The sequence below is a fragment of the Phaseolus vulgaris genome, chromosome 2 (genome assembly GCF_000499845.2).
Source record: "Phaseolus vulgaris cultivar G19833 chromosome 2, P. vulgaris v2.0, whole genome shotgun sequence".
Lineage (NCBI taxonomy): Eukaryota > Viridiplantae > Streptophyta > Magnoliopsida > Fabales > Fabaceae > Phaseolus > Phaseolus vulgaris.
Window position 1 is genome coordinate 3,826,860 of NC_023758.2, and position 13,299 is coordinate 3,840,158.

A 13,299-nucleotide genomic window follows, 5' to 3' on the forward strand; every position below is an offset into this window, starting at 1 on the left:
AAAATGAATATTGTTTGAGCAAACAGAAGTGAAAAGTAAAATAGAAAAATTTATTTTCAACTGACAGGATGAGTGAAAAATAGATTGACAAAAATTACATAAAAATATTTGTACATTAATTAAAAAATACTCTATTTTTTGAAAGATTACTTGTTATTGTTAAAATTGTGTTAATTTTAAAAGAATTAAAATAAACTAATTATCTCCATCTAATCAAAAGTATTCAAACACAGCATGAATAATTTCCTTCAAGAATAATATATAAAACAAGAAATGTATATTAACTTCAATATCATAAATGTATCTATCTCTAAACAAAAAGATGGCATGATTATCCCTTTCTTGAACTTCAAACAATCATTGGTTGATAAAGGGGTGATGAGAATGCATTGTTTTCAGAAATAATCAGAAAATGAGGCCAATCACTTAATTGTTTAAGAACAAAGGAAAAACAAAAGTCAGTGACAGCCAAATATGATCACATTTCTGGAAATAAGTTCTAAACAAAATTCATAAGCATAATAGACTGCATAATTAAGTCCATTCATTAGTAAATATGTAGAATGAAGTGTGTATATATATATACACACACATTTCTGGAATTATGTTCTAAGCAAAAGTCAGTGACAGCCAAATATGATCACATTTCTGGAATTTTGTTCTAAACAAAATTCATAAGCATAACAGACTGCATAATTTAAGTCCATTCATTAGTAAATATGTAGAATGAAATGTGTATATATATATATATATATAGTGAGAGAGAGAGAGAGAGAGAAACTAATTTAAATAAAGAAATTGGTGACAGATTCATGTGATGTGACAAAAAGAATGAGCTATCAAGGGAACTGGAATGAACCACCAATTTGGTTAGAACCAGCAGGGGGGTTGATGGCCACCCAAAGGAGAGAAATTGTGATTGCAATGAGGCCTGACCATACAAAAACTATGGTAGGTGTTCTTCCTCTTCTTCCCATCAAGCCTTTTGCAAAGGGATAGAGATGAGCCAAGACCCAAAAACTGAAGAAAACACCACCTAGTAGACGGCTCCACTGTGGTATGACACTGTATATGGTTCTGCTAACTCCAACTGCTATTGCTATCAAGTTAACCATCATGATTGTGATAGGTGGTATCATAAGGGATGTCCATTTCACAATATACAGATCAGCAAATTCATCATCTACATCATCACCACCTGACTTTGAAGTCAAAGTGAATGAGATTTCAATCCCTGCTATCACTTTCAGCAAACCTTGAAGCACAGCAGCAAGATGAGCACTTGTCCCTCCAATCAGCCAGAACTGCTCATTTCTCCACCATTCTTCCAGCTCAATGCCAGACCACTTGATTTCAAGCACTGCAAGTATGCACAGAGTCACAGTGATTCCCAAGAGGTAAGAAAGAAAAGTGACATTGAGGGTCTGCACAATGAACTGCCCAGAGAAAAGGGACAGTGCAGGAAGGAAGCAGTAGACGATTAGGAATATGGATGTGAAAGGGTAGATTCCAACATTCAGATATGCAATTCTTTGAAGAATTTTCATTCTTGGGCTAGCCAGAAGAGCATTGTTTCTTGAGAAGAAGATTTCAACTGAGCCAGTAGCCCATCTAAGGACCTGATGCAACCTGTCAGTGAGATTTATGGGAGCTGTTCCACGGAAGGCATCACGCTTGGTCACACAGTAAACTGATTTCCATCCCCTGTTGTGCATCCTATACCCAGTGACCACATCCTCTGTCACAGATCCATAGATCCACCCGACACGGTTTCCCCACTCGGTCTTGTCCTCGTACCAACAGGAGATGACGCTGATGGCCTCTGCCACGGTCGATGCATCGAGAAGATCACGGGGTATGGTGAGAGCACCCGGTGGACGTCCATTTTTCACGGCTGAGTGATCAGCCAGTGGTCGGCCTTGGAACTCAGCCACAGGAATCGAGTCGATGAGGAAAGTTGAGTTTCCAAACTTCTTAGGGAAGAGTGATAGATTCATTTCCTCCTCGTCAGAATCACCCATCCTCAGTGCCCGGTTCTCTTCTGGGGTGCTTGCCATTGATGCATGCTTCTTCTGACGACCAAAGCAACAATTACAACAACCGGTGGCGTGCTCTTTGGAACGTGGCGGGTCAAAACCATATAGTGCAATCCGTCTGAAAAGGCACCCTGTTCCCACATACACTGGCCCTTGAAGTCCATCCAGGGCTCGCATGTTGACATCAAAGAAGACAGTATTATGATTGGCATATCTATCAGAGGGGTCAATCCCTTCAAACCTCTGGGGGAACTGGACATAACAAAGGCGGTCACCTCCACGATCCATCATAAAGCACATGCCTTCCCTCATTGCCTTTGAGTTGTAGATATAGTGGTCACAGTCAAGATTGAGTATAAATGGACCATTAGACATGATTGCTGAGGCTCGAACCAAGGCATTCATGGCACCGGCTTTTTTGTTGTGATCATAGCCTGGGCGCTTCTCTCGAGAAACATAAACAAGAAGGGGAAGACGGATATCAACATCAGTCTGGTCAATGAGACTTGTATCATCAGCACTTCCTGGAAGAGGTTCATCGCTGGGAGGTTTCAACATCACCTACACATTAACGAAAAACAAATTATTAATCATACTTAAAACTCAGTAAGACTATGACACTTGTATAAAACACTACGAGGACCTATTTAGTACCTGAATTATACCAGCATGGTCACCCTTAGAATGCTCAGATGTAGGATTCAACCAAGTTCCTGGCCAGTGAGTTCCATCAGCCATCCATGTTGCTTTAGGGATCTTTGCAGTTTCTAAAGGTTCATCTTCCCTGTTTTGTCTCTGAACTTTCATGGCCTTGATTTCCTCTCTAGCATGATAGGCATCTGATCGACGACGGATAGAATCAGGGAGACTATTGATCCTAACCTTGAATTCATCATACTCACGCTTTACTCGTCTGCGATCCTTGACAAAATCAGGCCGCACTTTGTTTTTGTAAGGATCTCTTTTTAAGCTGAAGTATGATTCAGGATTCCTGGGCTCTATATCATGTTTACGGCAGAAGTGAACCCATGCATTAGCAAAGCTGGCAGCTTCAGCCATTGCCTCAAAAGTTAGAAGTGCACCTCCATCATCAGAAACATAACAAGAAAGCTTCTCAACAGGGTAATCAGCGGCTAAAATAGACAAGATAGTGTTCGCGGTCACGAGAGGAGGTTCTTTCTCAGGATCAGCAGTAGAAACAAAGATATCTATTCCTGGAAGATCAGATTTTCCAGTTGGATTGTTAGGGGTGGGAGTTTCAAATTTCTCCTTCAGAACATTAAGATCTGTCGAACGATTCACCGGGCAGAGTTTGGGCAGTTGATCCAGAAGCCAGGAAAAAGCAAACCATATCTCACAAACAACAGACATGCCCCACAGCCATACTGCATCAGTATTTTGGTGTTTGACCCTCCATGCCAAGAACAGTGCCAAGACAACCAAACGAATAAAAATGATAAGACTGCAAACAAACACAGAGAAGAATGAATTATTCAGGACGAGTATAGGTCATACAATCGTAGAATAAACACAAGAATAAAAAATTTAAGCGAACATCAGTTTTAAAAGTCTAGCAAAACACCAAAGCAGACAATATAAAGAAGAAAAAAATTGTGCAATTAAATAATCATCACAAATCTCCCATGTATTCTGAATTTATGCGTTAGGATGCTTGAACAAAGGAATACCACCAAGTCAATATTGCTCAATTGACATACCATATGCAGAACCAAATTCATTAATCCATCAATATTTAAATCCCAAACATATTAATATAAACTATTTATCTATGTTTTACATGGATATAGCTATACATAATAATGTTAATAGACACTCAGAATAATTGGGAACTGCATTTTTTTTTAGATCAGTAAATATTGTTAATATGTTAGTTCTTTGCTGTGGGGAGCTATCCCTTCCTCTTTTCGGCTTTTACCACCAAACCAACCTTTTATACATGATGGAAGTGCATTGTTTAAGTTAGTATACTTAGAAAACATACAAAGAGAGACATTTTACAAGGAAAAAGATATTTAAGAGTAAAGACTCCATACCGATATGGACTCAAAATAGCAGCAGGTATCTTCAGTTTCCTGGTAAGTGGTCTCCAGGGTCTGTTCATCAATTCAGTAGGCTCAACAACATCATTCTCTATTTCATTTCCAAAACCACCTTGCTTTGGCCATATAGCATTACCATAGCCATAGGTCCCCTTTGTTTCAAAGAGCCACCTGTTATGATCAAAGTCCCCAGTTTGGCTCCTCATTAAAACCGACTTCGTTGACTTCATCAAGGACAATCTCCTCTCCATTTTAGACATTCCACCTGGTGGAGGAAGTTGAAGAGGATGACCATTATCTGCAGCCACTTCATCTAGCTCTGTGTTCTTATACGACTCCTTGCATCCTGGGCACGTTCCACCTCCTGTTTTTACTGCATCGATATAACAATCTCTACATATCTTAAAATCACACTCACAGGGAAGAATATCGGCACCACGTTCATCACTCATCACCTTAGAATCACAACCAGGAACAGCACATGAAGACCCTTTTGCACCAGCCATCTGTGGATGACTTGCTTCAGATTCTATCACCTTATCCATTAGATGGGCTCGAGTAACACTGTTGAATCCACCTGTGAAAAGTGAATTTGACACATACTGCTCCTCAACTTTCTGTGAGATTGATGGATCCATAGGTTGGTTATCTGGGGTAGCTGGTATATGCACCGTATAGTTCATGAAGTCAGTACTCCCTATCTCACTGTCAAGATCATCTCTAGAGTAACTCACATAGCGGCCTGAGGAAGTTCTCCTTCCAAATTGTACACTTGGAGGTAATGGAGGCTTCTGACCATCAGGTGCACCATCAGATGATGTTGATATAGATGATCGACTTGCTCTAAACATTTTTGATGCCATAGTTGACTGCAGAACTGATTATAATATGCTGAAACTCAGAAATTTACAAAATAAGAACTTCATCAAAAACCATAGTTAATTCAATTCACTACAAACACTGAGACCAAATATCAAAGGATGAGTCTTAATCCATAGCTAATAAGAGTGCTGTTAAAGAGAAAAACTGAGAAAAAAGTATACCCTATGAAGGCACATTATTCAAGTATCAAACAAACAACTGAAACAAGCAAACCGATGGCTGGATCTCAGTAAAATCTTGAAGATTGCTCAGATAATTTCGACAGGTCCACAGAATATCAGGAAAAAAAAAAAGCGAAAAGCGAAAAGTGTAAACTTTCATGAGGGCGTAGAAAAGAAGTTGAAAAGAGAAGAGACCACATATTCACTGGAATCTACACAAAGATGCAGACCCATGGGCATTTTTTCCATAACCCCTACTTGAAGATCCAAAAATATCCCTTTTTTTTCACTCAAAACAAAACCAACCCCAAGAACTCACAAGCTCCGAATAGTACTAGACTCTAATAAAAAAAAAATGCACAGAACCCATCTTCACACAAAAGCAAAAACACGAACCCTTTGACTTCCCTGCTCTGATGTTCCTAACCAGCAGCAGCAACGACATTAACAAGTCAGCCAAAGTTGGCAAACCCCTTTGACTTCGCTGCTTTGAGGAACCCACAAACAATCATAAATCTAAAAAAGCTCAGATTTTTTTTGCAAAAAAAATGTCCAATTCACAGTTTCCCTGCTTTTTCACCTTTTTAACCTCACCCCATCACTCGTACAGAAAAATTCTTCAGATAAAGCTTGAAACTTGGAGTAGAAAAACAAGCATGAATGCACGTTAGACAAAAGGGTGGTGCAAGGGATGAAAAATGAAGATTACCTCTTTACTTTGTTTCAGATCTGTGAATGGTGAATATATCAGAAAGCCATGAGAGGAGAGGAGAAGAGAAGAGATGGGTTTGAATTTGAATCTGATGGAAAAGCTCAAAAGTTAAAGTGTTGAACTTGCTCTACAACTGTCACCTTGTAGACTTCAAAATACAAACAAAACAAACAAACGCGCATACACGACACTGTCACACGCAATTTAGACAGAACAAAGACAAGTACCAAAACATTTTTTTTATCTTCTATTTTGTTCTTTCCAATTTTAATTTTAAAATATATTTTGTGTAATTAATAACATTCATATTGCAAAAAGAGAAAAGTTTTCTTCACACTGTCAACAAAATACATTTGATACTGTTTATAGTAATATAATAATAATTTTAAATTAAAAAATAAATAAAATATTAATTTAGTAAAATATAGAGTGTATGTTTATCAGTACCTCATAAAAGGTTATCACTCTCACTTGAGTCGCATTTAATTTTTTTGATTATTTTTAGTATATTAGAATGGAATATAATTAATTATACTTAATTGCTTAAATTATACTTAATTACTTAAATTGATTTAATTGTATTTAACAATTTGAATTAATTTTAATTCAGTGCATTATACGTACATTTTAATGAACTTTTCCTCTGATACGTTCTCTTCATAAATATGTACAGTTTTTCTTAATTTATGTAGCAAAATAATATGGGTTTTTTTTTAGCATAAAGTTTTAAAAACAATGACCCATTGATAGGATAGGAATTTCAGTTAGTAAGCATATATAGGGGTAGTGATGTAAGTGTAATCAAATATTCCAAAGATATAAAAATGATTGAATTGTACAACTCTAACACTTTGTAGGGACCATTGTGTATGAATTTAAGGAACTTGAAAAGAAATCTCAATTATGAAATAAGGTTTGGAAGAAAATTTGGTATGTTGGATGAACAATATTTAAAAAAAAAAATAAAAAAATACTATTAATCATTCATGTTCATGGAAATTATTTAGGATTTAGGGTTTAAATTGTTCCTTAAATATTATATTGTATAACTAGAAGTGATGATCAGCAATTTTTATTAAGGAAATTTTTGAACTTCGATGAGATGTTTTTCTTAATCATCGTGGTTTAATATGAATCTGAGGTTTATCGTGATCGATAATTTATCGAATTAATTCAAGTTTATTCAGATAATTTTTCTTGTAAATACATTATTAAAAATAAATAAATACATTTTTTTAGTAAATTTTATTATTTTTAATCATTTAATATTAATTATTGAATATATAAATATTTTTTTACAGATATTTTTCCTATTACTAAGAACAAAGCTAATTGTAAGACAAGAAACCCAAGCCAACTAGTGCCAAAAATTCGAATTATGTAGAAAAGACCTTTCCAATCCATATAATAACAATGAATTAAATTATATTAAAAAAAGGAAAGTATTCATTGTCTATGTTTAGATTTTTAACTATGTTTAATGTTATATTAGATTATTAATAATATGTATCAATGTCAAGCTTTATTCTCTTAATTATGTAATTTTTTTCATTAAAATAAAGTGCATAATTTGATCTCTCAGTAGTTTTATTTTAAGTTGTTTACATTTGAAACTACAGAATCAGTGGTGGGTGTTTTATTAATAGATTTCCTCATTGTCTGTTAAAAAGCAACATTTCAACAGAAAAACAATTTTATTTTAATGTAAAAAAGTAGTCAGAATATGAGACAATTAGACAAAATATCGTACCTCTCAGAAACTCATTATCAAGTGTATACTTTTATAATATCAAATTATTTTCTTTTAAATAAAATATTTTTTTTTTCAAAATAAATTTACTTTTTCATAAAGTTGCAGACATAAGAAGTGGGGGACCTTCACCAAACAGAATTATTGCCATGGAAATTGGTGAACTTTTGTTGTAAAAATTGTTAAGAAAGAAATATGAATACATCATTGCTGGCTCAAAACACAACATTAATTATTTCATTTATTAAAAACTGGAAAAGAGTTTCCCTTCAAAATTAATTCTAGTGGAACTAATGAGTTCTTACAATCTCATAATTTTTAAGGATGAAAGTTAACAGCAATTTAAATATATATATATATATATATATTTTTTTTTTTCTTAATTTTATGATGTATTTTTAGGGATAAAATTATGGTTAAATTTCAACCTTATCAAACTTAAAGATACAAAAAATGACGTTGTTGATAAGAATAAAAAAAGTTGATTACCTTAAAAAATAAAAAATCATCTAGTTTAATGACAATAATTTGTTTCTTTTTAATTTTTTAAAACACTTTTTAACATTTGTGATAAAGTTTTAAGGTGAACAATATCTTTGATTAATTTAAATATGTTTTTATAAGTCGAATTAAAACTGGAAAATTAACTATTATTATATAGGTAAATTTCAAGGTTAAACTATTAGGATGTAGTATATATATGAATTAAAAATTTGAGATAATCAATGATATTGTATTTTTTTTTTCTTGAATTATTAGTCTTGTTGATATATGATATAATTAGATATAAATTAAATTATAGCATGTAAATAGTGTACGTCTTATTCTTACTAACTAATTTTATTAAGTTGAGTTATATCTAAAATTAATTTTTGTAAAAATTTAGTAATTTTTATTCTCAATTATATTTTTTATTATTAAATCTTGTATGAATTCAATTTTTTAACATCAATTAAATTTATTGAATGAACATCGATTCCAAAATAACTTGCTCTAACGCTTGTGTTGAAAATTGCTCTTTGTTTAAGTTTAAAATCAAAGTAGTTGGTAAGAATGTAATTCACTGAAAACTTGATTTTGAATAAAAAAAAGAGTCAATAGTGTAAGCACCAAGAAAATTGTTTTGACCGAAAAAGCAACGTTTTTAAGTGTTTGCGTGCTTTTGATACCCAATGCCTCTGTCATAATTGTAACGTGCTTTTCTTACTAACATTATATTAAGCACGCCGTCTCAGATCCTTCAAAACGCAACATTCTTTCTTATTTTGTATATTATCTGAATGAATGTGTTACACAACATGAACTTAGTCACATGTTCACATGCTATGTCTATCCAAAGTTTTTTTTTTTTTTTTTCTTTTTCTTTCTAACTAAAAGAATGATTGGATTGTAATCAAGAGAACAATTGTCTCATTTTTTGGTCGATCGGCTTTCCATTCCCTTTATGGAAAGACTTTCTAACTCTTCCTTCATTCCTTTGTTTCTCGTCTACTCTAAAACTCAGATAGTATCAGCAGAAAGACACTATGATGCTCAAATCTCAATATTCGGTGCAATTAATGTGATATATGATGATGTATTTTATTCTCAAAATGAAATCTGTAATTATTTATATGATTATAACAGACCATTTGTTATTAGATCAAATTAGAATTTTAAACTTTGATTAAGAATGTATTGACTAATATTTGATTACTAGTTAATTTTGTTAACCTTCTGTTAGATATAATGCATTTGGTCATCCTTTGTTATTAGAATTTTAAATTATGATTAAGAATGTATTAGAATTTTAAATTATGATTAAGAATGTATTACCTAATGGTTTATTACTAGTTAATTTTGTTAATCTTCGGTTAGATATAATGCATTTGGTCGTCTGAGACTTCTACTTATCGTATGGTATTTTATGGACCCAACCGAATTAATCCAAAATGAAAGTTTTAAGATGCAAAGCATAAAGAGTAGATTGATACTGTTAAAGTGCAGAAAAAAATAGCCTTTCTGTTATCTGAGTGAATTCTGATGTGGTGTTACCATCATTAATCAAGCAAGAAAAAATCATTGTTATCTGGGTAACACAGATTCCAAGCACTGAATGAAACCTGGTTGAAATTATCCAGTTTTTCTCATGTATATCTTGTCTGTCAAGAACTTATATACCATGGTTCAAACATAAATTGCACATAAAGTGCAAATAAAAAATAATGGACCAACCGAGCAATCTGAATTCTGAACAAAGTTCACAATCAACATCTAGATATAAAAGTAACATGACATCAAAAGCACTCTGATCTATATTCAGCTTAGAATTAGTATTGCAGCTCAGAAAGAGATGAGATCATCTTTCGATGATTGCTGCTTCTTTTTATCTTGTCCCCCATCTGATGCTTCCCCTCCTTTTTTCCCAAAAATCATCTCATCAAGATCATCCATCATGTCATCACTGCTCCCTCCCTGAGGAGGTGTTCTTGATGCAGCTGGTTTTCTAATCAAGGCATCTTCTTTAGTGTGGCGCGGTGACTCATCTGGCTCAACAGCAACTGGGATCATGGCTGGTTCAGGCTGAAGTGGAACAGCTGCAGGCTGCTTCAACTCTTCGTACTTGGTGAGAACCTTCTGAATCTCATCGTTAACATTCAAGGCCTCAAAAAGAAGAGCTTCATTGTCCCCAGCAGTTTCAACAATTCTCTGGACAGTAGATTGAGACAGACGACACTGATGTACAAGCGTGGACGTCAAATCATCCTACAAATGGAAGAAATGGTCACATTTCATTTTCGCTATGTAACACAGATACTGACACGAACATTGATACGACATGGACACCAATATGACGAACATTAATACGATACGGACACGAAGATACGTATAATCTCTAAAATATAAAACACAGGAACACGGATCTATATATTATATAAATTGACAATGTTCAGGAGTATGTTTCAAAAAAATTTTGTAACAGAAAGATGTTTCTCATGGTTGGTTTAAAAGGGTTTGTTCCTTAGTTTTGTAATCATAATAAAAATTTATAGAATAAGTTTGAGTTTTTAAAAAATTAATGTATTTCTCCTTTTTAAAATTGTATTAGAATCGTGCTAGAATTGTCAGAAATCAAACAAATATTTTTTGAATTGGACACTTTACCGATACATGTCCTACGAGTATCGGTGTCCAATACGTGTGTGCGACACAGACACATCATTTAAGAGGAATTTTTGAACCTCATAGCATTTCCATCTTGGCAATTCACCAATGCCTGATTCAATTCGCTTCTTCTCTAGCAAGGAACATCACATGGCTAAAACTGACGTTTTTTATTTGGGGAACTTACAAGGGAAGTTTAGGATAAGTTAGGATAAGTTCTTGAGTGGGTGCTGCTTAGTTAGGTAAATGGATACATATCATATTAGGCATAATTAAGGACTAATTGAGTAAATGACATCTCTCTTTTCAGTACCCATCATCCTAATAAACCAGTAATTCAAAATTTCAGATAAACAATACCCATCATCACTGAATTATCATGGCAAAGGGGGTGATAAATCTCGTTACTAGAAGCTATACAAGCTTTGATTTATGTAAAAAAAATCTAAATAAACTATACCAAGCATCAGCAGTTCAATTTTTTCTTGGAAAGAGAATATCATCATCACTATTATCACTGAAAAGTAAATAAAAGTTTTGTATCGACAAACACCACTAACATATTTTTATGACTATATCTGTATAGTGTAACACACAATTGTAGACCAATTTCAAAAGAACAAATACTTACACAGTAAAGTAGTTCAAGATAAAACATCATGGGTCAGAGTAAAATACGGAGATGCACTGGACAAAACTTTGTGAAGATCATAACCAAGGGAAGGGGTTTACAGAAGATAACATTTCCATAACCACAGTATCTACACTTTTTCCATCACCAGCCACAGCAAACTGACAAGCTTTTTAGATTTGACACAATTGTCCCCTTTCTTATTGTGAAATGTGAAGTATCAAACTTACACAGGAAACTTAACTGCATAGGTTATGTAATCTCTTCTAAGTACATATACTATAGAAGCACAAAACAGTATGCAAAATAGAGGCCATAACAACACAGGGTAAATTTTGAAGACAGAAAAGGTCATGCACCAGACATAACAAGCTATTTAGTTACAAAACCAACTGAAGTTCTATCCATATTCCATCCACATATACAACACATGGGTCCTAATCCAAACATACATTACTTATAGAGCAACAAAACAGCACATTCAAAAAATAGCAACTGATAATAACATCATACCACCACAACCACAGTATACCTGTAAAGCATCCTGTTGCGGCGAAGACGACAACACAGTGGAAAGAAGCTCAATGCTATTTCTCGCAACATCAAAGGCTTCCTTAGTCTGTTCAGGAGAAAAACTCTGAACAGGAACATCATGCTCAAATTGCTCAGGAATGTCTTGCTCAAACTGCTGTTGAAGATTAACATCAGCTTCTGGAGCAGAAACTGAACGAGGCGGAGTGAAAATCGGTGCCAAGCTTTCATTGTCACGACCTGGAAACCTTATTCCCCTTGATTTCAGACTCTGAAAAACAAAAAAAAAAACATTTTTTTTTAAAAACTCCTAAATATAACCAAAAATAAATTCTGATTGAACTACCCCAGATGGGGTTTGATTGAAAATCTCACACCAGTTAATTGTTACATAAAAAGTTATTTTTCTGGGTTTTATCATTAATTCACAGGCTCTGGTCTTAAACTGTTTGAATTTAAACAGAGTGAAGAGAGAGACAGAAAAAGAACCTTGTAAGTTTCTTCAAAGACAGGGAGATACCGCAACTCGCCGGTGGACTCACCCCAGGCTTCGACCATCATGAGGGCCTTGTTGCGGTTGTTGACGACGGTCTGGGGGTCGTCGATGAGTCTGACGATCTCGTCGAGAACGCGCTCGGCGGCGACCTCGGAGAAGGCTTTCTCGCAGTTTTTGACGCAGGTTTCGAGGAGGACGAGGGCGAGGTACTGAATCCTAGGGCTCTTGACCATGATCCGCTTCTTGATTCCCCTGATGAGCTCGACGCAGGAGAGCTTGTCGGTGTTGATGAGGTCGCAGAGATCGAGGTTGAGGGCCCAATCGGGCTCGTCTAGGGCCTCGGAGGTGGCGTCCTCGACGAGCTTTTCGGCCTGATTGGGCCCCTGGAAGAACTCTCTGACCTTGAAGCTCATGGAAGTCATTCCCTCAGTCATCTTCCGACCCACTTCCACTCCTCCGATTTTGAGACGCTCTCCCAGTGCACTCACTTTCTCCATCAGATTATCGCTCATCTTCTTCTGATTCTGATCCAAAGAAGATCAACGCAAAAGGGTTTTCACAGTGAAGTGTTGGGTGGTTGCAGAGAACGCGTGAGGACTGGGCAAAGTCTTCCCTTCGCAACGCAACGCAACAGAACACTCTGTTTTCTTCCCTTTCCCTTTCTCTCTGTTTTCTTTTAATAGGAACAAGACTATTTTAACTTCTTTTTAAAAATTATATATTTAGGTAGATTTTTCCTTTTAGCCTCTTTTAATTTATATGTGTAATAAGTATATTATATTTTTTTTTATAGTAGAAAGATGATTTTTTTTTATAGTGGATTTGATTTTTTTATTTTTATAATTATAATAAAAATTTATATAAAATAAATTTAAATTTTTAATTTTTTTTTAATT

At 34.6% G+C, this 13,299-nt stretch overlaps 2 protein-coding genes across 4 annotated transcripts; both read right to left on the reverse strand.

Moving 5' to 3' along the window:
• Positions 1 to 686: 686 nt before the first annotated feature.
• On the reverse strand, positions 687 to 6,050 carry LOC137810327 (cellulose synthase-like protein D2). 3 transcript variants are annotated; one of them, XM_068611528.1, is made up of 4 exons: positions 5,849 to 6,050; positions 4,091 to 4,987; positions 2,691 to 3,498; positions 687 to 2,597 (listed from the first exon to the last, which is right to left on the reverse strand). In XM_068611528.1, exons 2-4 carry the CDS (start codon positions 4,957 to 4,959, stop codon positions 840 to 842), a joined length of 3,435 nt encoding a protein of 1,144 aa, XP_068467629.1. In that variant the 5' UTR covers positions 4,960 to 4,987; positions 5,849 to 6,050; the 3' UTR covers positions 687 to 839. The 3 variants fall into 3 exon arrangements, with proteins under 3 accessions (XP_068467629.1, XP_068467631.1, XP_068467630.1); XM_068611530.1 differs by having other exon boundaries at positions 5,720 to 5,859; XM_068611529.1 differs by having other exon boundaries at positions 5,536 to 5,854.
• Positions 6,051 to 9,693: 3,643 nt separating this feature from the next.
• On the reverse strand, positions 9,694 to 13,101 carry LOC137810328 (TOM1-like protein 1). Its single transcript, XM_068611531.1, has 3 exons — positions 12,397 to 13,101; positions 11,909 to 12,178; positions 9,694 to 10,346 (listed from the first exon to the last, which is right to left on the reverse strand). Exons 1-3 carry the CDS (start codon positions 12,913 to 12,915, stop codon positions 9,924 to 9,926), a joined length of 1,212 nt encoding a protein of 403 aa, XP_068467632.1. The 5' UTR covers positions 12,916 to 13,101; the 3' UTR covers positions 9,694 to 9,923.
• Positions 13,102 to 13,299: the final 198 nt, after the last annotated feature.

Excerpts from the sequence above, each read along its gene's own strand:
- LOC137810327 (XM_068611528.1), bottom strand. The coding sequence starts at position 4,959 with ATGGCATCAAAAATGTTTAGAGCAAGTCGATCATCTATATCAACATCA. Across the intron at positions 3,499-4,090 it reads GCTATTTTGAGTCCATATCG|TCTTATCATTTTTATTCGTT; the intron begins GTATGGAGTCTT and ends GTTTGTTTGCAG. Across the intron at positions 2,598-2,690 it reads ACCATGCTGGTATAATTCAG|GTGATGTTGAAACCTCCCAG; the intron begins GTACTAAATAGG and ends GTTAATGTGTAG.
- LOC137810328 (XM_068611531.1), bottom strand. The coding sequence starts at position 12,915 with ATGAGCGATAATCTGATGGAGAAAGTGAGTGCACTGGGAGAGCGTCTC. Across the intron at positions 12,179-12,396 it reads TCTTTGAAGAAACTTACAAG|AGTCTGAAATCAAGGGGAAT; the intron begins GTTCTTTTTCTG and ends TTTGTTTTTCAG. Across the intron at positions 10,347-11,908 it reads CGCAACAGGATGCTTTACAG|GATGATTTGACGTCCACGCT; the intron begins GTATACTGTGGT and ends TTCCATTTGTAG.